A 24,353-nucleotide genomic window follows, 5' to 3' on the forward strand; every position below is an offset into this window, starting at 1 on the left:
CTTTTTAATTAGTTGGTTCTTCCTTCGCCCATCAGTCTAAGGACAGTTGTACCAGCTATTGGATAAGGTCTGCCCAGAACGAGTAGTAATGGCTCTTGCTGTCCTGCTCGGCACATCGATGTTATAGTATTGATCTAAAAAGAGGAAGGCGCACTTTTTCAATTAAAAAGAAAACAAAACACTTAAATTTATTATTATGCTCAAAGAGAGTATTTATCATTTAATATAAGAAATGTATTAAGTTGAACTTTCTGACAAAAGGAAAACCAGCTGCGTAGGCAGACTGACCTTTCACCTTCTTTGATTAAAATTATATTTAATTCTGCTTTTTCAGTATAAGAATTTGAGAAAACCAAGTTAGTTTAAAAAATGATAATTCAGTTGAATTTTATTCTTTAAAAAAATACACTCTGAAGTCATTTATATAGGCAGAATAGCTTATGTTTTCGTGACTTTTTCAAAGAAAAATACCCCAGGTAATATAATTAATAAAATTAGTTTCTCAGGAATTTCTTTCTGATCTTACAGACTGTGTAATTATATAAATCGATATAACTTTATAGTAAGTAAGGCCTCTGTTAAATGCCACTGATAATAAAAGTAAAATATTATTTTCAGTAGCGGTTTTAACTCAGTTTAGTGGATGTTTTATTATACTAGGCTTTAATCTCATGAAGGGTAGGGCAGAAATGAATTGTAATCCATTCAGTTTAATTGAAAATGAACCAATAATCTAAGCTTTCTCTTCAGAATAATTAGAGTAAGTGATAGAATTTAACTTCTCACCTTTAGTCACCATTGAACACTTGGTTTTGCTTTGACTTTATTCATGTTTCAGAGATAATAACTTACCTTTAGAAAAGGCATAGTAATCATAGCCATCGGGTTTTCTGATACTGGGCAGTGATATTGCTGAAGTAACCACATTTGGAAGTCCTCTCCACAGTGTACTCACTTTAACTTCATTATGGAGGAAACCTGTAGATGACATTTTAGATGTATTAGATTGAAAGGCAATGTATGTATTGGAAAGAGCAGTTGTTAAGTAGACAAACATGGGTTTTAACCTTAATTTGGTCACTTAGTAGCTCTGTTACCTTGGGTAAGCTAACTTCGATGCCTCAACTCTTGCTGTCTCTTTTATGATACAAATATCTACCTTTTAGGACTATTTTGAGGGTTATAGATTTGAGCTTAATATTCTTAGTTAATGGTATTTATTATAATTAATAAGCCTGAATAAATTGTCTCTCTTATCCACAAAGGAAAATACGGTGTTGATCTTTGGTCATTCATTGAGGCAAATTGATATTTTACATTAATAAGCTTAAAGTAGTAGGGCTATTTGGCCAGAATTTATATTTAATAATCGATACTATATTACATCTACTTCATGTGTAAGAATTAGCACAGTAAAAAAATACTACCTTTGTCTTGATAAGGGACTCTGGGTGAGTAGTGAATTCTGATGGTGTGTATTTGAGAAGGTCCTATAGCACGTTCAAATCGACGTCTCCTAACTTGTGCTGTTTCTCCATACACAGAATAGTTTATAGCAGGCCTTCTTCCAGTACACTTTTGGGTGGGCTCCTGTTTGTAAGTGTACTGCTGAACGCTGCCACCTATGATGAATTAGAAAATCACATATAATATGAAAATTAATGCCCAAAAGAGGTGGAAGAGAGCTTTTTACAAGGTAGAGGAAACAATGGATGTTTTTTATACAGTATGGTCCAGACATTAATAATGGTTATTAGTCATAAAGCCAACATACTGCATAGTTATTTATTTAGCTTTGTTTGAAAATAAATAACATTCTTTATGTAAATGTCCTGAAAACTCATGAAATTGTGATTTGAATGTCAAGAAAGCAAAATACTTCTTACTGCCCTTAATTGAGTCGGACAGGACTGAAGCAACTTAGCAGCAGCAGCAGCAGCCCTTAATTTATTTTTTAATTGAAAGTATTTGATTTTAGACATTAAAGATATTTGTTGACAGTAATCCCAGTAATAAATGAAAATATTGAATGAAATCTCTCCTTAAAAGTTTTTTAATTTTGTTAATCATGTAACACCTACCTCTCTTGAAAAAATACACAGATTCAGGTCTGTTCTTGTATTGAGCTATTGAGAGAGCTGCCACTATTTTTCCATTTAACCCTCCAAATCCTTTGGAAACTAGTTTGGGATATCCTGCATCTTTTATATCATTGGTGAAACGCCAGTACTGAGAACCCTGATAATTAAAAAGAGGAAATGATGTGAACAGCTTTTTAAAAAGGTTATAAAGTGAGTGGGGGGAAGGTTAGAAACTCATTATTAGATTTAAGTATTGGGAGAAAGTTTTACCTTAGTTAATAATTTGACAGGGTTACCAAATTAACTTTTTATCAAATTTTAATTGTAGCTTGTTTAAGTATGGAGACTTTCTGAAATGGAAGTTAAACTGATTTATGTTTTCATAATAAAAAGTAACTTTGCTGATTTCTCTCACAAAGATACTTTTCTTACCTTAAAGAAGAAAGTTTTTCCTTCACAGTTGCATCTAGTGAAAACAGTATCAATGGGGGAGGGAATGCCCCAAACTTCAGTAATTCTCCGAGGTGGAGATGGTGGACTGAATGGAGTTAGCATCCAGAAATAATGACCTAAAATTGAAAGTGATGATCACCTGCAAGCTGAACGAAGACTGAAACCTATCCCAGAAGAAATCAAAATCAAATCTTTTAAAAAGAGTATTTATCATAAACAGATTGAATGTGTTGACAAGCATTCTATGATGGTTAGTCAGAATTGTGAGTACTAAATGCAGAAGACAGTATTCGAACATTTCTGAAAATAGATGTTTCTCAAGACTGAAATTTAGCATGACAAAATTTTTAGTTTCCCAGTTTCTCTAGAAAGGGCCTTCTAGTTTTGATTTACAGAAAGTCACTTAATCTCAATTTCTTTATCTGTTAGAATTAAGTAGTTATAATTAAATAACTTAGTTGTGTTTTTTACTTTATTCCTTAGTGGCTTAGATAGTCAGCAATCTGTCTGCAATGTTGGAGGCCCAGGTTTGGTCCCTGGGTCAGGAAGATCCCCTGGAGAAGGGGATGGCAGCCCACTCCAATATTCTTGCCTGGAAAACCCCATGGACAGGAGCCTGGTAGGCTACAGTCCATGGGGTTGCAACGAGTCAGACACAACTGAGCAACTAATATACTTTGACTATGTCTAAATTTTTTAATCCAATACTTTAGTATTTACCCCCGGTCCTTATAATAATTATGTGAGGTAGGTTTATCAGTCAGGTTTCCCTCTAGGAAGCTCAATCAAATTTTTTCTCTCCCATGACTCATTCTCACGAATACCAAGAACAAAACAAGGAGCAGAAAAAGAAATGTGTACAAAACTCACCTCGAAAGGCAACTAATGTCCCATTGCGCAAAGTAGTCAGTCCATCTACTGGCCTACCATTGCATAAGTTAGTTTCATCTGAAACAAATTAACACAAATTAAGCCAACGTAAAAATGAGTAGAGGGTTCTGCACTTTTCAAATCTTCCCATTAGGTTCTCTTTCCTCTGTTCACCCTTTCCTAAGCTCTTGAAGAATACATGTTTGAGGCACATGTATTTCAGAGGTTAAGTGATACTGTTCATAGTTTTACTTATAGGTGATATTACTCAAAAAAGTATGTAAACATACATTATGAACTGGAATGGGTCAGGGTACCTGACCTTCATGTAGATTTGACAGGTATTGGATGTCCAGTCTCAATGTGAAATTCTGTGTCTTAGTTCTGATTGCCCTGTGGAATTGGTTTGGCAAAAAATATTGCAGATTCTTTTAACTCTAGGTTATTGTTTGATTTTTGAAATACCAAATAAACTTATTTGATTACCCCTCTGCTTACCTGTAGAGAAGATGTAAAACTTCACAAGTTAAGTTCAGGGTTCTAAATATATATCAATAGTATAATACTAAATCAGGGCATTCTGGTAATTTTAAACATGAAAGTAACTGATTGATATTACCTGAAAACATGGGGTTGATGGCAAAGCCTTGACTGGGTCCTCTCACTATGATTTCAGAGCCTGGAATAACTATAGGAGTTAGCACAGGGGGCCTGAAAATCACGTGAGGTTTTCCTCCTTCAGCAGCATCTCCATCCTCATTCTTTGGGTTTACCTCAATTATTTCTGAGTTGGGGGTTGGGGTAGGGCTGATGGTGGTTTGGAGCATGGCTTCTGGTACAGAGGTAGGAGCTGGTTCAGGCATTGCTGATGTCGTCATCTTTGGGGGAGTTGGCGTAGTCTTTGGTTTTCTCACTCTCGGCGTTCTTGGCTTTTTGGTCGAAGCGGGCTTTTTGGGTGCTTTGGTTGGTTTCTGCGGTTTAGGAGTTGTTACTTGAGAATTAGTAGCTGTGCCTTTAGGTACAGCTGTGGTTTGTTCAGGTTTGTTCGTAGTCTTTTTGGGCGTCTTCTTTGTTGCAGTCATTACTTTAGGTGCAAGAGTTGCTTTAGGAGTAATTTTGGATGAGGTTGTGGTATCTTCGGTTGTGGTAGATGTTACATCTGTGGTTGTACCTGGTATTTTGGATTCAGCAGTCTTTTCTGTTTTAGTTGCTACCTCTGTTATAATCTTAGCTATCGCTGTTGTAATTTCAGGTGTAGAAGGTATGTCTTTTTCTGTGGACTTGTCTTTAACTGTTGTAGTCATTTCAGGTTTGTTCACTTCAGGAGCCTTGATTGTGGGTACTGCAGGCTCCTTGGGACTGTTTTCAAGAGCCTTTGGTGTGGGGTCTATAGGAGGTTGAGGAGTTGATTCAGCAGGGCTCTTCGGAATAGTGGGAGGCTCCACGGTGGTAGTTGAAGTAGAAGCCTCTGAGGTGGTTGGAGCAGGTATATCAGGAGAACTTGGACCAGGTGTCTCAGGAGAATTTGGAGTGGGCTCCTTGGGTTCAGCAGGAGCAGGTTCCTTGGGGGTAGTGGGAGCAGGCTCCTTGGGGGTGGTGGGTGCAGGCTCCTTGGGAGTGGTGGGAGCAGGCTCCTTGGGGGTGGTGGGTACAGGCTCCTTGGGGGAGGTGAGTGCAGGCTCCTTGGTGGTGGTGGGTGCAGGCTCCTTGGTGGTGGTGGGAGTAGGCTCCTTGGGGGTGGTGGGTGCAGGCTCCTTGGGGGAGGTGGGTGCAGGTTCCTTCGGGGAGGTGGGTGTAGGCTCCTTAGTGGTGGGAGCAGGCTCCTTGGTGGTGGTGGGAGCAGGCTCCTTGGTGGTGGTGGGAGCAGGCTCCTTGGGGGAGGTGGGTTCAGGCTCCTTGGGGGTGGTGGGTGCAGGCTCCTTGGGGGAGGTGGGAGCAGGCTCCTTGGGGGTGGTGGGTGCAGGCTCCTTGGTGGTGGGTGCAGGCTCCTTGGGGGAGGTGGGTTCAGGCTCCTTGGTGGTGGTGGGAGCAGGCTCCTTGGGGGTGGTGGGAGCAGGCTCCTTGGTGGTGGTGGGAGCAGGCTCCTTGGGGGTGGTGGGTGCAGGCTCCTTGGGGGTGGTGGGTGCAGGCTCCTTGGGGGTTGTGGGAGCAGGTTCCTTGGGGGTGGTGGGTGCAGGCTCCTTGGGGGTGGTGGGAGCAGGTTCCTTGGGGGTTGTGGGAGCAGGTTCCTTGGGGGTGGTGGGTGCAGGCTCCTTGGGGGTGGTGGGAGCAGGTTCCTTGGGGGTGGTGGGTGCAGGCTCCTTGGGGGTTGTGGGAGCAGGTTCCTTGGGGGTGGTGGGTGCAGGCTCCTTGGGGGTTGTGGGAGCAGGTTCCTTGGGGGTGGTGGGTGCAGGCTCCTTGGGGGTGGTGGGAGCAGGTTCCTTGGGGGTGGTGGGAGCAGGCTCCTTGGTGGTGGGTGCAGGCTCCTTGGGGGTTGTGGGAGCAGGTTCCTTGGGGGTGGTGGGTGCAGGCTCCTTGGGGGTTGTGGGAGCAGGTTCCTTGGGAGTAGTGGGTGCAGGCTCCTTGGTGGTGGGTGCAGGCTCCTTGGTGGTGGTGGGTGCAGGCTCCTTGGTGGTGGTGGGAGCAGGCTCCTTGGTGGTGGTGGGAGCAGGCTCCTTGGGAGTTGTGGGAGCAGGCTCCTTGGGGGTGGTAGATGCAGGCTCCTTGGGGGTGGTGGGTGCAGGCTCCTTGGGGGTGGTGGGAGCAGGTTCCTTGGGGGTGGTGGGAGCAGGCTCCTTGGTGGTGGGTGCAGGCTCCTTGGGGGTTGTGGGAGCAGGTTCCTTGGGGGTGGTGGGTGCAGGCTCCTTGGGGGTTGTGGGAGCAGGTTCCTTGGGAGTAGTGGGTGCAGGCTCCTTGGTGGTGGGTGCAGGCTCCTTGGTGGTGGTGGGTGCAGGCTCCTTGGTGGTGGTGGGAGCAGGCTCCTTGGTGGTGGTGGGAGCAGGCTCCTTGGGAGTTGTGGGAGCAGGCTCCTTGGGGGTGGTAGATGCAGGCTCCTTGGGGGTGGTGGGTGCAGGCTCCTTGGGGGTGGTGGGAGCAGTCTCCTTGGGGGTGGTGGGAGCAGGCTCCTTGGGGGTGGTGGGTGCAGGCTCCTTGGGGGTGGTAGGTGCAGGCTCCTTGGTGGTGGTGGGTGCAGGCTCCTTGGGGGTGGTGGGAGCAGGCTCCTTGGGGGTTGTGGGAGCAGGCTCCTTGGGGGAGGTGGGTGCAGGCTCCTTGGGGGTGGTGGGAGCAGGCTCCTTGGGGGTGGTGGGAGCAGGCTCCTTGGGGGTGGTGGGAGCAGGGGATTTGGTTACAGTTTCAGCTTTGGGTGTAGATGTAGCAGGAACTTCAGGTGTGGGTGCCAGACCTTTCGTAGATGTATTGTCTGTAGTTCGTGTCTGTTTAGCTGAAGTAGTCTTCTCTTTTGCACTAGTGGATGTCTGTTTATTTGTTGTAGAAGTCTCTTTAGTTTCAACTGTTGTCTCTGTGTTGACTGTAGAAGGTGTCTCTTTAGTTGTGTCAGAATTAGGTGGAAGACTGGGCTTAGGAAGTGTTGGTTTTACTGTTGTAATCTTGGGAGTTGTGGTAACTTTATTACGGTGAGTGGTGGGAATGTTAGGAGTTGGGGTGAGCTTGAAATCATTATCGAGTCCACTTCCACCTTCATCTATAACTGGTGGTCCTGGGGTAGGTTTCTTTTGAGGAGTTCTTTTCTTCTTATCTTTTACTAGAGAAAAAAAACACATCTTTTTATTTTTGTGACATACAGGTGCCATCTTTATCATTGACTGGCTGTGTGTCTAGGCAAATTGCTAATCTCTAACATGTCTATTGATTTACTGTAAAATGGTAAATACTATTTTACTGGACTATTTTAGTGAATGAATAAGATAAAGGATGAAAAATACAAAACTCAATACAGTTAATACATGGAAGCAAGTGGCAACTTGGAAATTGTTAATATGATCAATAACACTAATTCGGTTCTCATTTCAACGTTCTTTGCTCCTCACTTTCTTAGCTCTTCTTATTCCTTATTGCTCATTGCCCCTTCACTGGAAACCTAGTTCCAGCATCTTTTAGACCCACTGCACCAATTCCCTCAAAAACCTCTATAACTGCATCCAAGGAATCTGTTCCAGTCACCCCCAAGCTTCCAGCTTAGCCCTGCTTCCATGCACATGGCTTTGAACTGCCTTCTTTGCTCTGCCCGTCTAAACTCAGCAGTCTCAGGGGATACAGAGAGGGAGACAGGATACCATGGCAACCAAAGGACCCTATTTAACAGGACTTCCCATAGCAGCCACCCACAGAGGCACAGAGCCCAAGAGGCACATCACTTTAGATGAGTTCTGTTTATCAAAGAATTATATTAATGCTCAGAGATTAAATATCTTGCTATTCAGCTAGAAAGAAGGCTTCAGGGGAAATAACCACCCAGGAAATAGAGTTCTTCAAAACTCCAGTATCCAAAATCTGCCATTTCCAGGAGAATGAGAATATATTTTAGAAATTCAGGAAATAATTTTTAAAAAGCAGAACAAATGAGATTTCTCTTTAGGAGGTAATCGCCAATTCTGTAGTATGTCCTTTACTACAGAAAAATCAGATATGACATAATTTAAAAAATAATAAGATCTGTAAAATGTGAATAATAATAATATTGCCTTTCAGGAATATATGAGAATTTAATGGATTAAAGTTTCAAAATACTTAAGAATATAAATGTTCTTTATAGGGAAGGAAAAGTGAAACCACAAGATAGAAGAGAGAGAAGTGCTATCAGGTAGAGGGAACTGAAATAGAAAACCATTAGTAATCATCTCTGATGCCATCCTGTGGTCCTACAGTTGGTGCTCTCGTCTTCTTCGGCTTTACAGAATGGTGTCTTAGCTGCTTGGCACTATAGAAAATTTTCACAGATATCTTTTAATATTTATGAAGTTATACCCCCCCCTCAATATTGAAATGTCCTCAGATCAGTCTCCCACACACATTACTTTTAGATAATTATTGTTAACATGGCATTGATATAGTCATTGATCTTTATCAATGCTCAAACCTTTGGGTTTCTTCTTTAATTCTCTATTAGCAGCTGAATTTTTGGAAGACTTGATTTTCCGAATAGTTGAAGAGGAAGAGGAAGAGGAGGAGGAAGACTCTTGATTTTCAGAAACAGAATGTTCTATAAATCAAATAAAAAAGTTGATCACACCAACTGTGACTTAAAGCAAAAAAAGAACTGCCAGTCCAAATACAACAAGAAATGCTGTTAATTGATCTACAAATGTCATATTCTGCTTTTGTTTTATCAGTAAAATAAGCAACTGCTCTTGTAAATGTCAGTTAAAAGTAAGGCACCTGAGCTTGTCACAAACAGTAGAGTGTAACTATTCAATATATAACTTTCACTCAACTTTCTTATATTCCCACCAAATCAAATTGTTATACAAAGAAAAGTGTGGACTCTTTTTTTTTAAAACAGTTTAAGTCTTGTTTCTTCTGATTATTTTAATCTAGTCCTGTACAGTTTGGTAAATAAGAAAAATAACTTTGGCTTGAACTTGGACTTAAAAAGTGTGATGAGCCTTTAATGACTCAGAAGATCGCTTTATTCTATGAAGAGCTCATAGATAGTCCACCTACAGGTTGTTTCATCTTAGAAACAACCTTTTGTTACATCTGTCGTCTTCCTACCTTCTGTTATTTCCTCTGATTCTATAACTTTCTTAGTCTTCTTCTTGTTTGGTGATTTGGGTGAACGTTTGGTTGTTGATTTGATGGTCTGAGATGCTCCTGGAGGTGGAGGTGCAGTCTTTGGAGGTGGTGGTGTTGTGGGGTTATGCACTGAGGCCAAGCAAGACAGGTCAGTTAACATCTTGTTCACATTCATCAGCAACTCTAACTGTGACAGGTACAGATGCCATCTGGCTTCAAGAGTAGATGCTGGTGAAAACCAGTGCAGGCAAGCTCTCAGCCCAGCACTAACTACTCCAAACTAATGAATTCTGAGAATGCATTGCTATTAAAAAGTCGATTCTCAAATCACTGTAAATTATGACTTGGAGCAAAGGCTCAGGAGTCAGAAGACCTGAATTCCAGTTCTAGACCTGCACGGCTCTGCTGTTGATCTTGGGCAAATGGGCAAACCCTCTTGAATCCTCCTGCCTGCAAACTGAGATGTTTTCTCCTAGATGATTTCCAGAGGTGTTTGCCTGCCTAAAAAATGCTTAACTCTATGCGCTCCATCCTTTATGCCATCCTTCTGTGATATAAAAATAATCCCTGCATGTGGTTGACAGATATTTATGCTCTCAAGAAGAAAAATATAAAAATTACATTTTCCTGTTGTCAGGAAACATTTTAATCATTTAAATCAAATGATACCAATTTACCTTTTTTTTTTTTTTTAATTACAGAAGTTCTACATGAATATTTACCCCGGAAGCTTTCACACTTTCATATTATGCTTTCCTCAAAATGCATTGCCCTTCTCCAAGATAAAATAGCTTAATGGTTTGGCATGTATCTTTTTAACCTTTTATTGCCCCTACTCTTTGCCCCTTCTCATGCCTAGACATGGAACGTGTTTTGATCATTAGGAACCAGAAGAAAAGAAGAGGGACTTCTGAAAGATAAGAAAGCAGGGAACAGGGAGAGAGGAGGCCCCCTGGTGGAGGAGGGTGGTGATAGGTCCTGCTGCTCTCACCAAACTTCTCCAAACTGTTCCTGTCATTTCCAAGAACTGACCACCATAATGTTCCCGCCTTCTCCTCCCACCCCACAGAAATGCCAGGTACCACAACTTTAGAAAAAGTTTCACATTCTAATGATCTTGAGCAAACTATTTAGCCTCTTGGACTGTTTTCTCATCCACGTTCAGAGGTGCTTGACTGCTTCAATTCTTGAACAGTTAGGACTTTGAGACATATAGATGCTTATGAGTTTGAGCAAACTCTGGGAGTTGGTGATGGACAGGGAGGCCTGGCGTGCTGTGATTCATGGGGTCGCAAAGAGTCGGACTCGACTGAGCGACTGAACTGAACTGAATCTATAGCAATCTTAAAACAGTTAAGTGGTGAGTTGCAAGATAGTTTGGGTGTTTTTTTTAAAGAAAATGCTGAAGCTCTAATTAATCCCTCTTTTGTTCATTTGGACCCTGACCATCTCTGTGACGGAGAAGGCAATGGCAAGCCACTCCAGTACTCTTGCCTAGAAAATCCCCAGTCCATGGGGTCGCTACGAGTCAGACATGACCAAGTGACTTCACTTTCACTTTTCACTTTCACATACTGGAGAAGGAAATGGCAACCCACTCCAGTGTTCTTGCCTGGAGAATCCCAGGGACGGGGGAGCCTGGTGGGCTTCCGTCTATGGGGTCACACAGAGTCGGACACGACTGAAGTGACTTAGCAGCAGCAGCAGCAAGTAATCTGACCCACCACTTGGTAGCATAAACTATTGCCTTTATTAATATGGTTCTCTCAATGATTGATCATTCTCTAATCATCTTCCTTCCCCATCCATCCTCTGCCCAAAATAAATTCTCAGTTTTTTGTCTCACAGCCAAAACAATTATCCGAGTGATGAGTGAATAAGAAGTACTCATCTCATAGGTCCATCTGAAAGCTGCAGGAACACTGCACTTGGAGATTTTAATTACAAGGGTGTTGTCTCCTTTATTTTTGGAATGCTTCCCAATGAAAACATTGAAGAGTTAAGAAATGTTCCTCCACTATGCTGATTAATAGTTTTCCACCCTATTTCTTCACTGTTTGAAAGAAGCAAAAGATGCAACCTTGTTTAAATAAAATGATAAGATTATGCAAGCAGTACTTATTTTCACTTTTACTCTACAGATATTCTTGTTTTAACAGAGTAGGATTTAAGAGCAAACACTTGGTAAAAGAAAGGAATCAATTATTTAAATATATTTTTGTAAATCTTTTTTCTTTTGGTAAATTTAGAGGGTTTTATTAAGCTCTCAGAGTACTCCTTCAGGACCTATAATCAGAGAAGAGGATTTTAAAATGGAACTATCTTTTTTATTGACCCCTTCATATACAGGCATTCAGATAGAGACTATTGAAGAGACTGTAGAGGGGGGAGAGGAACACAGTAGACAGTTAACTTCTTGGTTTGCTTATCAATTTAGTGCTTTAAACTGACTCCTAAATTTGCTAGTTCAGAGAAGTTGAACGTGTTGATTCTGTCCTCAGACACTCAAGAACACTGAGAGCAAAAGCACAGACAGCTCAAAGGACAGTTGACTTTTGAGGTCAGCACAATGGGATTAGACAAGAAATCATCAAATGAGCTGGACACTGTTGATTTAACCTGCAGGTGAGCCACACCTGGAGGAGAAAAGCATGGATACTCGGCCCCTATCTCTGTTACTCAACCTGCGATCTCTTGCGCTCCTGGAACCTGGCTGAGCCGGGGAGTGATAGGAAGACGCGTTCCCTCTTTAATTCATTGTGGTGAAGCAAAGAGCTTACGTGTTAGTAAAATCGAGACCCGAGAAGGACCGTGTGTTAGACATTATCTGTGGCGCTAGGTAGGCGCACAGATCTGGCTGTACTGAGAGGCACTGACGGGAATGGGATGCTTACCTGCTTCACAAAAAGTGCCGTAATCGGAACAGCACTTGCCGTACTTCTTACAGTCTGAGTCGCAGTCACACTCCCTCCCTCTTGCAAAGGATTCGAAACAGCGGCCCTTACAGGAAAGCTCTACCCAGAGCAAAGCAAAACATATGGGTTATTGGTTGTGCGGTCCATCGTGCCTATGTACTGATTAACCATTTTCACCTTATAGCTGACTAGAGCTCCAAAAGTGCATAGCTAAGTCTTCTTTGGGATTTGGGAAATGGTTGGTTCCCCAAATGAAGACAGCTGAAGTCAAGAAAGAAATCTGGAGACTTAGGGAAACTTTTCTCGCCCTTCAAGGCTCCAAGAGACATCCCAGTGCTGTCTGAGTCATTTCATGTATGGACAGTGGAAAACAGAAATGTCTAAAGAGCTAAGAATCCTTCATATGAATACCCCATCCTCTCACACCATTACTTTCCAAACGGATTTTTTTAAATTCATCATACATATTCTATAACAATAGAATACTAAATAGGATACTAAAGAGTTAACTTTAGTTAATAGGATACTAAAGAGTTGACTTAAATAGGTCACTAGTTAGGCTCAAAAATTATTCAGCATGCGCAGACCTTTATTATGACAAACTGGCATGGTATAGAGCCGAAAGATGTCAGCCCAGTCCTCTGGTATGGACTACAGAAGAGAAGTCTGCTTGTTTTCCCCCAGAGCCTTGGTTAAAGCCACAGTGATTTACACAGACATATTTGAAATAATTACCTTACACAACAAATAAATTGTGCAACAATATATTCACCAACTTCATGTGCAAATTCTAAAGCAGACATAACTTTGAGCCACTTTAATAATTTTCATAAATATGAAATTTTTGCACATTAACAACAAAATGGTCCAAAATATGTTTAAGTGAAGTATCATAATTTAAAATTACACCCTTTTGTTTTAACTGAAATTCATCATTAAATACTCATTATTAAACATTGTAAAGTGCCTTTTTCAGGCACTAGAAACATATTAATATCAAAAAGTCAAACAGTAAGCAAAATTATTTCCATGAACCTGTTTGATGAAGCTATTGAAGGGCTCCATCACTAAGTAATTACCTCTCTGGTTAATAGCAAAGAATTACTACTGTTTATTTAATGACTCCTGAGTCACTGTATTAAGTTTCTATTTAAAACAAGACGTGATGCTTGGCACTAGTCGATAGCCTTGTGCAGGTTTCCAGGTTCCCCTTCCCCTATCCCTATGGGCGCAGCTCTGACGTCATCTCCAGGCACAGCAGCACACTGCACAGCACACACATTTACACACGGGAAGGAAGAAAGGCACTTCAGCACAAAGACGCGAAACAGTTTGACCACAGCACTGCAAGGGGTGCCAGGGGATGCTCACAGGACACGAGCTTGACAGAGGAGACACCAGCTCTCAGGACTTACCCACAGTGCAGAGTTTCTTGAAGTCAGGGCAGCACTCCATGTAGTGTTGACAGTTATAATCACAGTTGCAGGTGGCATCTCTAGAATACCCTTCCCCACATCTCCCTGCACAGCTTGATAAATCTAAAATCATACAATACTAGCGTAAACATGGCCAAGTGACTCTATATAAAGAAGAGGTCTAAGGAGAAGGACTAAGCCTCTGTGGAGAATTTTATCCATTGGAAAAGGTTGGGAATGATGGTTCACAATGGGTCCCAGTGACCTTTGCTTCCTCCTAGGTGACCTTGACCATGCCTCTTTAGTCATTACTAGACTGAGACCATAAATACACCTTTGAAAACCAGGCTGAGCAATGGCTTTGCACAAAGAGGGTGCTTTTCCTAGGGGAGGGCTGGCAGCTACAATTCTACTAATGCTACCACTTACCGAGCAACTCTGTGCTGGTCATGAGTCATACATTATCTCTAACACTTATGAAACGTTGCCAGGAGAGTTTCAGTAGTCTCTTTTTTAGAGATAAGAAAGCTGAAACTCAGAAATTTTAGGAACTTGCTCAAGGGCACCCAGTTAGTTAATAGTTCCAGCATATATGTATTACAGGTCATTGAACACCTATCAATCATTCATAGTGACCTCTTTCATTCTTGGGAATATCCTGATTTGTATAACAAATTGTATGGTCATCCTAGTTATCATCTAGGCCCACCTAGAATTTGAACTCTGATATATCTGAATCCAAAACCCAAACTTTCCCCACCCAGTCACATTGCCTCTCACTCCTGATGATGCATTTGGCTATGCCAGCACTAATTTTCCTATACTCCTGTTCCTTTGGTTGGTGGCGATAACTGGGGTCTATAAATGGGAGAAGTCAGAGGCCTTCAACCACTGCTAAAGAGAGTACAAAATAGGTAATTCTTGAAAAGCATCTGAGCATGAAAGCCATGAACAGAATTATTTTAGATAAAATAAAAGCATAATTATCCTTACATATATTTTTAAAATCATTTGGAAACACCATGAAAACTTCCCTGAGAAATAACCACAGAAACGTAACAACTGAATCCATCCATGGAACAGAGACTGTCAGGTGCAATGTTCTAAATCCACAAAGGGATGTTGAAGCCCTGAAAGAATCTCAAAATAATGAATCCAGGAAAATTAAAGTCTTACTATGCAAGTAAAACAGTGAACATGAGGACAACTTTCAGAACTTTTTACATACATATGTGTACAATGCATACAAAAATGCATATCATATATAGTGTATGTATATAAATACATATATTATATATACAGAAAAAAGAACGGGAAGAGATTGAGAAGGCAAGAAAAGCAGACAAGACAACATCAAAAGGTTATCCTTTTACAACTAGCAGATTTCTGAAATAGGAAGTCAATTATTTTTATAGGAAAAATTTATTTCCATAGATTTAATGAATGTCCTAGTTTTATTGATATTGATTTTAACAACTAGTTTTAAATCCATTTAATCAAAGGAGAGTAAAATTTTTTGAGACTCCCAATAGCATTATGAAGGAGAAGTGACATAGGAAATGCACCCGTGTTATGAACCTTGTAATATTATTCTGAGAGAGCAGAAGAGCTTGGAGACACCAGAGTACTCATCATCCCTAATTAAATATTTATATTTGCTCTCATGAGTTTTTCCACCTTACCTAAGTGATTCTGAAACTATGTCCATGCAGGCAAGTATCTCACATGCTCAGTTTATTTAATCATTTTACTGGAAGTGTCTACCTTATAAGAATAATTTTGCCATAACAGTTATGTACCTTGATTTTTCTTCTTATTTTGCTTATCAAAGAAAAAAAAGGGAAGCAAAAATCCAAAGCTTGGTGTTATTGTTAAGTAATCTATTTTATGATACTAGAGACTTCTGTTAAGGTGATTACAGTGCACGCACCTTAACATTTTCTAAAAATGAATAATAAGAACTGTTCTTACAGGACTATTTTTGGAGGGCTGTGAATGGTTCACTATTGTAAAATGACATTCACACCTGTGTAAATTCCTATCTGAATGAATAGTCCTTGAAAGAAGAAGGCACACTTTCAAGGTTACTAAAATGCCCTTTGAAACGTAAATATTCACTGTAGTATATTTATATCAACATGATGCCAACATAAGCTATCGATAATTTATTTGATATAAAAGATTAGTTGAATTTCTTTGTAAACATGTAGGAAAAATCATATGCTGTTTAAATATTGTTCATTTCAGTTAATCTGATGATATATCATTCCAACATAGTTTTATTGTGTGTCTGTGTTTTTTAAACCTTTGGGAGAACCATAGGAACAATAAGTACAAAAACTATTGAAAAGCTCAAAACTTCTACAAAGATTTCATAATACAAAATGCTTATAAATATGCTTCATATTCTTTACTTACTTTTAAGGGTTTACTATGCATTAAACTCAGACAAATATTATTTTTAGAAAGTTATTTCTTTTGTTGTCATAAAAGTCAGAACTGAACAATTAGCAATCTCTGTCAAATAAAAGTATTTTTGACAGTTTAGGTACCTTGAGAAGAAGCTTGCTGAATCAAGAAAACAGAAAGCAGCAGCAAGTAAATGGGAAGTATTTTCCACTCCATGGCTGTTTTCAGGTACTGAGCCCTCGCTGAAAAGAAAATTAAAGTATTAGAAAACTCCTCTTGGATATCACCACTAATTTATGCTTGTATTACAGCATTTCAATAATTTCAAAATTCAATTTAATGATAAAAAGACTTTCCCATTCTTAAAACAAGACATTTAAAAGTAACCAGCCTTAATTCATTGTAAATACTTGACCATTAGATTTAATCTTATACAGAAAAAAAATCATCAAATCACCATCTCAATCATGTTACTGGCCATTTTAATACTTAGAATCTCCCAAATAGAAAAAAAAGACTTATCTTAAAACTCTATTCAAATTATAACATGTACTTAAAGTACAAGGTATAAATCCTATCTTGAAAGGAAAAAATAAGTAACCAGCTTTAGTAAAATTTAATTTAACAGAGTTATCATTCCAACTTTCTCTTAACTCTCAATATAAATTCATAAGCTTCCAACAGGTGTATTGCATAAATGTGATTCTTTTCTAAAGTCTCCAACTACTATCCTTATAAATCTTTTCAAGCACATTTAATAAAGATTATCCTTATTGAATTGAAAACAGAATTCCATGAAGCAAGTTAACTGTGACACTTACCCGTAAAAGGAGAGATGAATTTCTCCAATGTCCCGTAAGTCTTATATATCAGAGCAAATATGTTAGGATGAACCAATTAGTCCAAAGGTTAGACAAAATCAACAGTGACAACCTATGAAATCAAACTTTCCTCATTTATTGGAACAGGTCCCAGACGACCAGACTTAAGTAACATCTGGAAAACACTTCCATTAATAAAAATGACTACTACAAATAAATTTAGATTTATTGGCCCAAACACACTTCTAATTTCTAAGTGAAGTGAACAAATTGTTCTGAGATGGTAAATTGCTTGGCAATCTTTGACTAGTGCAGCAAATTTAAAACAGTCAAATGCTGGTATCATTTCTTTTTTTCTTTTTCCAGTTAACCAAGCAAAGAGTGTTTTTTCTAGTTTCAGCTTATGGCATAAGTTTTCTGAACTTATACATTCAAATGTTTAATTCTTTTCTTGAATATTTTCATTTTCACTAGGCACAGAAAATATTCTTTCAGTTACCTATTAGGTGGATGATTTTCACTATGGATTTTATAACTTCTTTTACTATGTAAAAACCTGCTTAAAAACTATATTGATGTCTCCCTTAGGACCTTTATTTAAGCCCAGCAATGTTTGGAAAAGGTCTTTTTACTTATTCATGTAGCTTCCTTGTCACAGAGAAAATGTGAACCATCAGCTTCCCAGAGTTGGGTCAGCTAGCTCAAGGTTTTTACCCGGTTTGATAGGAAATGTTCCTGTTCAAGGGCTTCCCAGGTGGCGCTAGTGGTAAAGAATACATCTTCCAATGCAGGAGACTTAAGAGACGTGGGTTCGATCCCTGGGTTGGAAAGATCCCCTGGAGAAGGGAATGGCAACGCACACCAGTATTCTTGCCTGGAGAATCCCATGGACGGAGGAGCCTCGTGGGCTACAGTCCGTGGGGTCACAAAGAGTTGGACCCCACTGAAATGACTGAGCACGCATGCACGTTCCTGTTCAAGTCCTCTCTACCTGCATAGGGCCTAGTTTATGTCCTAGCACCTCCCTGAAATCTTGTCAGATCACTCTAAAGCACAACTGGAATGATTATTGAGTTAACTGTTCATCTGTCTTATTCCCACCTCCCAGGCCCCTCGAACAATCTGAATTTCCCCAGGACGACTGACTTTATGTCTTCATATGTAGTCAGTGCTTCACCAAGGATGTGTTCAATACAAGCTTATTGAACCAAACTATTGTGAGCTGGAGTCTGCTGTATACTATGTGCTTGGTAGGTGCTACACTTAACTATCATTAAAAAATGCATTTATGTACAATCATCCATATGTTACAAATAAGATGAAGATCTACAAATAAAGAATCTGTGACCCTACTAAGGATACATAAACGAGTAGGAGCCAGAGCCAAAATTTGAACCTATTTATTTTGAGGTCTACTGTGTTCCCTACTCTATCTGGCTCCCTTCTGATCAAAGTCACCTCTTCAGACTTAATCACAGTACTAGATTTTACTCCTCCATGTGTATGTGTGGGTTTATGAGATTGTGACCTTTGTAAAGCCAGAGATTGTAATATAAGCATCTCTTCTGTTTCCACAATTCTTATTCTGGGCTATATGTATGAGGACAATTTAGAGACTATCTGATCTAAATAATCTCCTTTCTCTGAAAACTACCTCCCTGACTTTAGGGATATTTCCCTTTTAGCCAGTTTCATATACATGATCTTACCACATCAGACTCAGCCGGCAAGATGGGGAATAGAAACCTGAAATAAACTGGGTTAATATGTTCCCCTGTCCTGGAAATTTGGAATTGCAATCCAGAGATGACAAATTTTTCTGTGTAGACATATAACGTGTAAACAACTGTCTAAAGAAGTAGAGAAAGTCCTTCAGAATAAAGACATGCAAATGATGGAAGCAGTCACGCAGAGAGTGTTTTGAGAGCTTTCTGGGTCTCAGTTACTCCTCGTTCCTGAGACCCAATTGCCTTCTTGCCCTGGGTCTTTGTGGCAGATTCTGCCTTAGGGGATGAAAGTGGCTAAAGGTTATGATTTGTCTTACTTAAAATCACTAATCAGTACATAGCAGATGTACAGAGAGTCCTTTTGGATGGAACTGAACTGAATTAATTAGCTTTCCTGAGGTCAAGAAGGGGAAGCTAGAAGCTTTGTAACTTTTTCAAGTCAGATGTTTACATCATTTTCTTAGTTGTTTGAAATGCTGGGAATACCAAGAATATCAGAAATACACACAGACATATATTCTTAAATAGATTGAATTCTGATTATTGCCTTCTAGAGTTATCTGTACTAATTTTTCCTTCTTTGGATAAAGATGGAAAAGCATGAGAATGATGGCAATATATATTCTTTTTTATTTGGTTGCATCGCATGGCATGTGGGATCTTCGTGCCCCAACTAGGGATTAAACCCATATGCCCTGCAGTGGGGAAGCATCAGTCTTAACCACTGGACTGCCAGGGAAGTTCACGAATGATGTTCTTAAAGTGACTGAAAAATCTTCTCTAGTAGTTCTTGCTAAATTCACCTTCTAGGCTTGGGAAACTGACAACACACACGCATAATTGTGACCAATAACAACTTTTCAACATATCCACTGAGACATCAAACATGTTGTCTCTGCATATTACAGTAGGGAAAAAAATGAGAAACTTTATTAAATATCAAGTTCATGGAGTTTAACCTGATCTGTATAATTCTATTGGGTAACGGAGCTATCTGGGTAAGTTTGCCTCTAAAACATGACAGCATTTTCATTTTATCTACTAAATATACGAACTGTACTGAACACTTCATTCTGTGAGTATTGGATCATTCAGCCTTCCTTGCTGACCAAACCGAAATCTTTCCATTAGATTATAGGTTCCCCCTCTGAGATTTCTTTTCTCATTTAAATGTTTTTTCTTAATGTTCACTTAAATCTCACTTAATTGGGATAAAAATGATCTGAAGACTGGTTTTTGGTGTGAGGGACATGGGGAGGAGAATAAAGAAAGGGGCAGAGGATGTTAATAATACTGGATCCTTCCCTCATCTTCTAGGGATATTTTTCACTGAATTAACCCTCATGAACACCAGTGTCTGTGCTTGGCAGCAACACGGTGATGCCTTCAGAGAACATTCAAGTGTGTTTAGGGATATTTTCTCTGCATTAAACTATCCCAGACCGATGTGCCCTTCTACTTGATGTGCCCCGTTTCTCCAACCCTGCTGTTTGCTGTCACTTTGCCCTGAAGCCAGTGCGTCTGCATCGAGCAGCTGCTCTCCACCTTTCCACACCTTGGATGTGTTTTTGCTTCTTCCAGCAGCAGCCTAGGCAAAACTGAAGGCTGGGAGGGGAAAACCACAGATGCAGTTTTGCTCTCTATTGCCCCAGTGTTGCTCACAATGCCAAATTCACGTACTCTGGAACAGGAGTCCCCAGACGGTCTGTTAGGAACCTGGCCACACAGCTGGAGGTGAGTGGTGGGCAAAACTAAAACCATCCCTGCCTCCCACCCTCTGTAGGAAAATTGTCTTTTATGAAACCAGTCTCTAGCCAAAAAGGTTGGGGACCTCTCCTATGGAATAGAGCAGAGGATTTGGGGACCACCTAGGTGGCTCAGCGGTGAAGAATTCGCCTGCCTATGCAGGAGATGCAGGAGACTTGGGTTCAATCCCTGGGTCAGGAAGATTCAGTGGAGGAAGGCATGACAACCCACTCCAGTATCCTTGTCTGGAGAATCCCATGGACAGAGGAGCCTGGCGGGCTACAGTCCATAGGGTCATAGGGAGTCAGACATGACTGAGACACAGTATGACATGACACATGGTCTGTCTGCTTTGCTCATGGCACTTTCACAGAGTTGTGGCTTTTTTTTTTCAATGTGGATTAAAAGTCTGTCCATTACCTAAGAATTATTGCATTTGTTTGTGGAGGTCGTGGGTCTTTCTATCCTCTTCCAGTTGCCCAACTAGAGAGTCCACTGCCCAGCTCCCCCTTCAGTCATGCGTGACAAGGTGACTGCATTTTCTCCAGTGAAATGTGAGTGGATGGAGTATGTACAGCTTCCACTCTGCCTCCCTGACAGGAAATCACTTGACCTGGACACCCTCTTTCCCGACTTCTCATAGAAAGCTATATGGCGCATGTGCATGGCTTAATTGTGCCTCCCAATGATCTGATAATTATTGTAAATAAACCCATTTTACCTTTGAGTTAGTTATGACACAGAAAGATTAAGTAATGTGCTTAAGACTAGAAAGCAGTAAATGGTAAAGTTAATATGTTAACCCACGCCTATCGGGCTATAAAGCCATGATTTTAACCAATTCTATGACCCAATGCTGTCATATCCAAGGTTAATAACTATTTATTTTGTGCTCCTACATAACTTTATTTGTATGCTATAAGGGCATTTCTTACTTATCAATATCCATTTTTCCCACTAAGTCATAAACTTCTGAAGGATCCAGAGCGATTACATTAGGCTCATTCTGTAGTGTATGTTCTTTCTGTACCTGATTGATACTCTGTATGTTTGCTGAATTTAACTCAAGTTTACTGTCTTTCTTCTAAGGGCTACTTTGCCATCGCATCTCTGCTTTCTAGCCATTACCAGTACAGCATTGTGATCTCTCCAATCTACATCACTTGGATTCCAGATGTCAAGGAAGCATATTATGTATGACAGCTCAGACAGAATCATTACAAATGTATTTCCCTGAAGCCAACAACGTGAGTAATTTCCACGTAACTGTTTGAGTGAGTGAAAGTGAATTGGGATGTTTTAATAACTCAGTGTGACAAATACTTGAGACTGGGAAATTCAGAGAGTGGGAGCGAAGTTTGGCTATGGTTGAAGGACCACACATAGGTGGGACAAGAGACAAGTCTTCCAAGAGACACCATCTAGGACATTTCATTGAGTCATTCCAAAGCAGAAATGCCAGGCTCTTCAAAGACTCTAACCATAATGCAGTTTTGGCTGATGGTCAGTAAAATCCTTTTGTCTGCCCATGGTAGCTAGTTTCTGTCAAAAGAATTAAGAAACAAGACATTTATGATGAATTGCTCCAGTGAAAATTTTATTCAGCTTGATACAGAAAACAGTCAGAAGCCTAAAATAAAACTCAATGTTTTTTCCCCTCTTGACCCTTTAAGCAGTTGCCCTATAAAACCAGACAGCAGAGGGTCTTTACATCTCAGGGTGCTCCATCAATCTTGGTTGAATGAATTCATGAATCAGTGTTACAGCTAATAATAGCCCCTCTCCTTCCTCTCCCTTAGACACGGAAGGACAGTCTTGGTATTTACAAGCCCCTTGTTTCTTTGTATGTGACAATTAAACCACAAGAGGGAAGGCACTGGAGAGAGAGATGAAAAGAACGGTTGTTTATTTATCCTCTATTTGAACTCTGCGCTTTCCGCAAAGGAAGCATTTATGGCAGGGGCTTGGTATAGGCCAGATCTTTTTGTCCCCTCAAGTCCTCCTTGAAGTATAGATTCATGAGGATCTGTACCCTTTATGGAGGTGAATTCAAGGTCCCAGCAATGTCCCCCAGAGTCTGGTCAGTCTTCAGCTCACACTCCCACCAACTCCCATCCACGTTTAGTGAATACCAAGTAGGTGAAAGTGTGAAAGTGTTAGTCGCTCAGTCGTATCTGACTCTTGGCAACCCCATGGACTGTAGCCCACTGGGCTCTCTGTCCACGGGATTCTCCAGGAAAGAATAGGAATAGGTTGCCATTCCCTTCTCTTGGAGATCTTCCTGACCTAGGGGTTGAAGATCTGGGTGTCCCGCGTTGCAGGCAGATTCATTACTATCTGAGCCACCAGGGAAACCTAAAAAGGTACCAGGCACTTATTCTTATTAAAGCAAAACAAACCTAAACAAAAACAAAACAAGTAATGAAGTAGGTTTTATTATTATTCCCTCTACAGGCCATGGGGTTGCAAAGAGTTGGACACGACTGAGCGACTTCACTTCACTTCACTTTTACAGGTAGGGAAACTGAGTACGAGCATTTCAATAGCTTTTCCTCTGATTGGAAAGAGGATTCCAGCCTACATTTGTCTAAAATTTATAGATTTCTTTTAATGTTACATTCCAAATTCTAACACTGAACTACTCTATGAACCCCCAAAATCTTTGGCTCTTTAAAACATTGATCCAGTTTAAAAGATAGATGTGGCTTCCTCCTTGATTGATGGCTGTCATCACAGATGACAGCTTAGGTGATGAATCAGTAGAATAAGACAAGTAAGTCTCAGCTTTTAATTTTTATTTAATTATAAAAATGTCTTAATTAATAAAAACATTCACGTATAACTTTACCATTTGTAATACAACTATTTATATACTTACATATTCTCTTCAAAATTTTATCTATATGCAGTTGTACAGTGGTAAAGAAAATCTGCCTGCAGTGCAGGAGTGCAGGTTCGATCCCTGGGTGGGATCCAGGGAAGATCCCCTGGAAGAGAGCATGGCAACCACTCCAGTTGTGTCGGGAAAATCCCATGGACAGAGGAGCTTGGTCTATAGGGTCGCAATGAGTTGGCCACAACTGAAGCGACTTAGCACGCATGCGCGCACCTAGCAACGGACTTGCACATAAGAAGTATTTCATGAAATACCGAGTTGAGCTTAGTGAAACTGTAGAATTATCATAAGTAAGACAGTTCTTTTTAAAAATTCTTTTTTCCCATCCCAACAAGCAAAATGAGTTGATACTTAGATACACTTCTGTTTATTCTTCTAGTTTACCACATGCATTTGTAGAAATGAGACAACTAATGGGTGTGACATTTTCCTCTGGCCTTGGAAAACAGGTTGTAAAAATACAGTAAGGCAAGAAAGAGTGCTGGGAAAAGAAGTGATTTTCGGAGGAAACTTCCATCGAAAGACCCCAGAACTCAGAAAACTTACAATCAGCCCTCCATAGTGTTGAAAACAGAAACTGTCCTCTCTTTTGTTTCTTTTTTCCTTTATGGCTCATCTTAAAGTATATTACTAGTTAAGAAAGTTAGCTAATGAATGCTAAAGGGCAACATTGAGGCCAGCAGCCAAAAGCTAATATCTTTCCCGGCACCTTTATCTTTTCCGTGCTTCCTGTAGAAAAGGAATGTGGGGGACTTTAGGAGAAAAGAAGTAAAAAGCCAAAAAAGATAAATCTAGACGTAAATACTTGACACAGTCTTGCACAGAACCATCTATCTTTATTCAGTACAAGGCAGGTAGGAATACCAGAGGAGGGAAAAGGCAGAGCAATTAATTCGAATGCCAGTAAAACTAAAGTTGGGATTGTTTAAAACTTTTGAGAACCCAGTTGAACTATCCTGTGGGTCTGTTTTTGAATCTAAAAACTTAGTTTGACACAGGAAAGTCAAGAAACTACAGATTGTGTAATGCAATGATCCGGAAAAATTTATTTTTTTTAAGCGACAACTCATTTTGCACTCCCATGTTGCCTTCCCAAGAGAGACCGCTTGTTTGAAAAAAGAATTTCATAAGCCCTTAGCAAAGTAAAAGCTGGCCAGCAGTCAGGCATTCTGCATAGTAAATAAAGGTAGAAGGAAGCAGAAGGAGTGAACCCTGGGTTGGAGAGAAAACGGAGAGAGAAACGTATCTCCAATGGAAAATTGAAATAAACAGCGACCGACTAATGAA

General features: G+C 40.3%; 1 protein-coding gene and 1 long non-coding RNA gene across 4 annotated transcripts in view; one reads left to right on the top strand and one right to left on the bottom strand.

Moving 5' to 3' along the window:
- On the bottom strand, positions 1-16,778 carry PRG4 (proteoglycan 4). 3 transcript variants are annotated; one of them, XM_055419090.2, is made up of 13 exons: positions 16,698-16,778; positions 16,020-16,118; positions 13,468-13,590; positions 12,032-12,151; positions 9,117-9,266; positions 8,482-8,604; positions 4,024-7,146; positions 3,405-3,482; positions 2,514-2,650; positions 2,082-2,238; positions 1,428-1,622; positions 853-978; positions 1-134 (listed from the first exon to the last, which is right to left on the bottom strand). In XM_055419090.2, exons 2-13 carry the CDS (start codon positions 16,090-16,092, stop codon positions 37-39), a joined length of 4,503 nt encoding a protein of 1,500 aa, XP_055275065.2. In that variant the 5' UTR covers positions 16,093-16,118; positions 16,698-16,778; the 3' UTR covers positions 1-36. The 3 variants fall into 3 exon arrangements, with proteins under 3 accessions (XP_055275065.2, XP_088701399.1, XP_088701400.1); XM_088845273.1 differs by lacking the exons at positions 8,482-8,604; positions 9,117-9,266 and having other exon boundaries at positions 16,698-16,775; XM_088845274.1 differs by lacking the exons at positions 8,482-8,604; positions 9,117-9,266; positions 13,468-13,590 and having other exon boundaries at positions 16,698-16,775.
- LOC129551284 (uncharacterized) overlaps positions 15,978-24,353 on the top strand; it is a 23,668-nt gene continuing 15,292 nt past the window's right edge. Inside the window, exons 1-3 of the long non-coding RNA XR_008685038.2 lie at positions 15,978-16,104; positions 17,806-17,947; positions 21,260-21,417. This is a non-coding gene — a long non-coding RNA (uncharacterized LOC129551284). The remainder of the gene's footprint in view (positions 16,105-17,805; positions 17,948-21,259; positions 21,418-24,353) is intronic.

Source organism: Moschus berezovskii, chromosome 17, assembly GCF_049115385.1.
Source record: "Moschus berezovskii isolate FMDL1 chromosome 17, NW_MosBer_1.0, whole genome shotgun sequence".
Lineage (NCBI taxonomy): Eukaryota > Metazoa > Chordata > Mammalia > Artiodactyla > Moschidae > Moschus > Moschus berezovskii.

What these genes read in the sequence shown, in the direction of transcription:
- PRG4 (XM_055419090.2), bottom strand. Translation starts at nt 16,092, where the DNA reads ATGGAGTGGAAAATACTTCCCATTTACTTGCTGCTGCTTTCTGTTTTC. An exon ending in CGGCACTTTTTGTGAAGCAG is followed by an intron (nt 9,267 to 12,031) that starts GTAAGCATCCCA and finishes GCTTGGCCTCAG; the next exon opens with TGCATAACCCCACAACACCA. An exon ending in GACATTAGTTGCCTTTCGAG is followed by an intron (nt 2,651 to 3,404) that starts GTGAGTTTTGTA and finishes TTTCAATTTTAG; the next exon opens with GTCATTATTTCTGGATGCTA.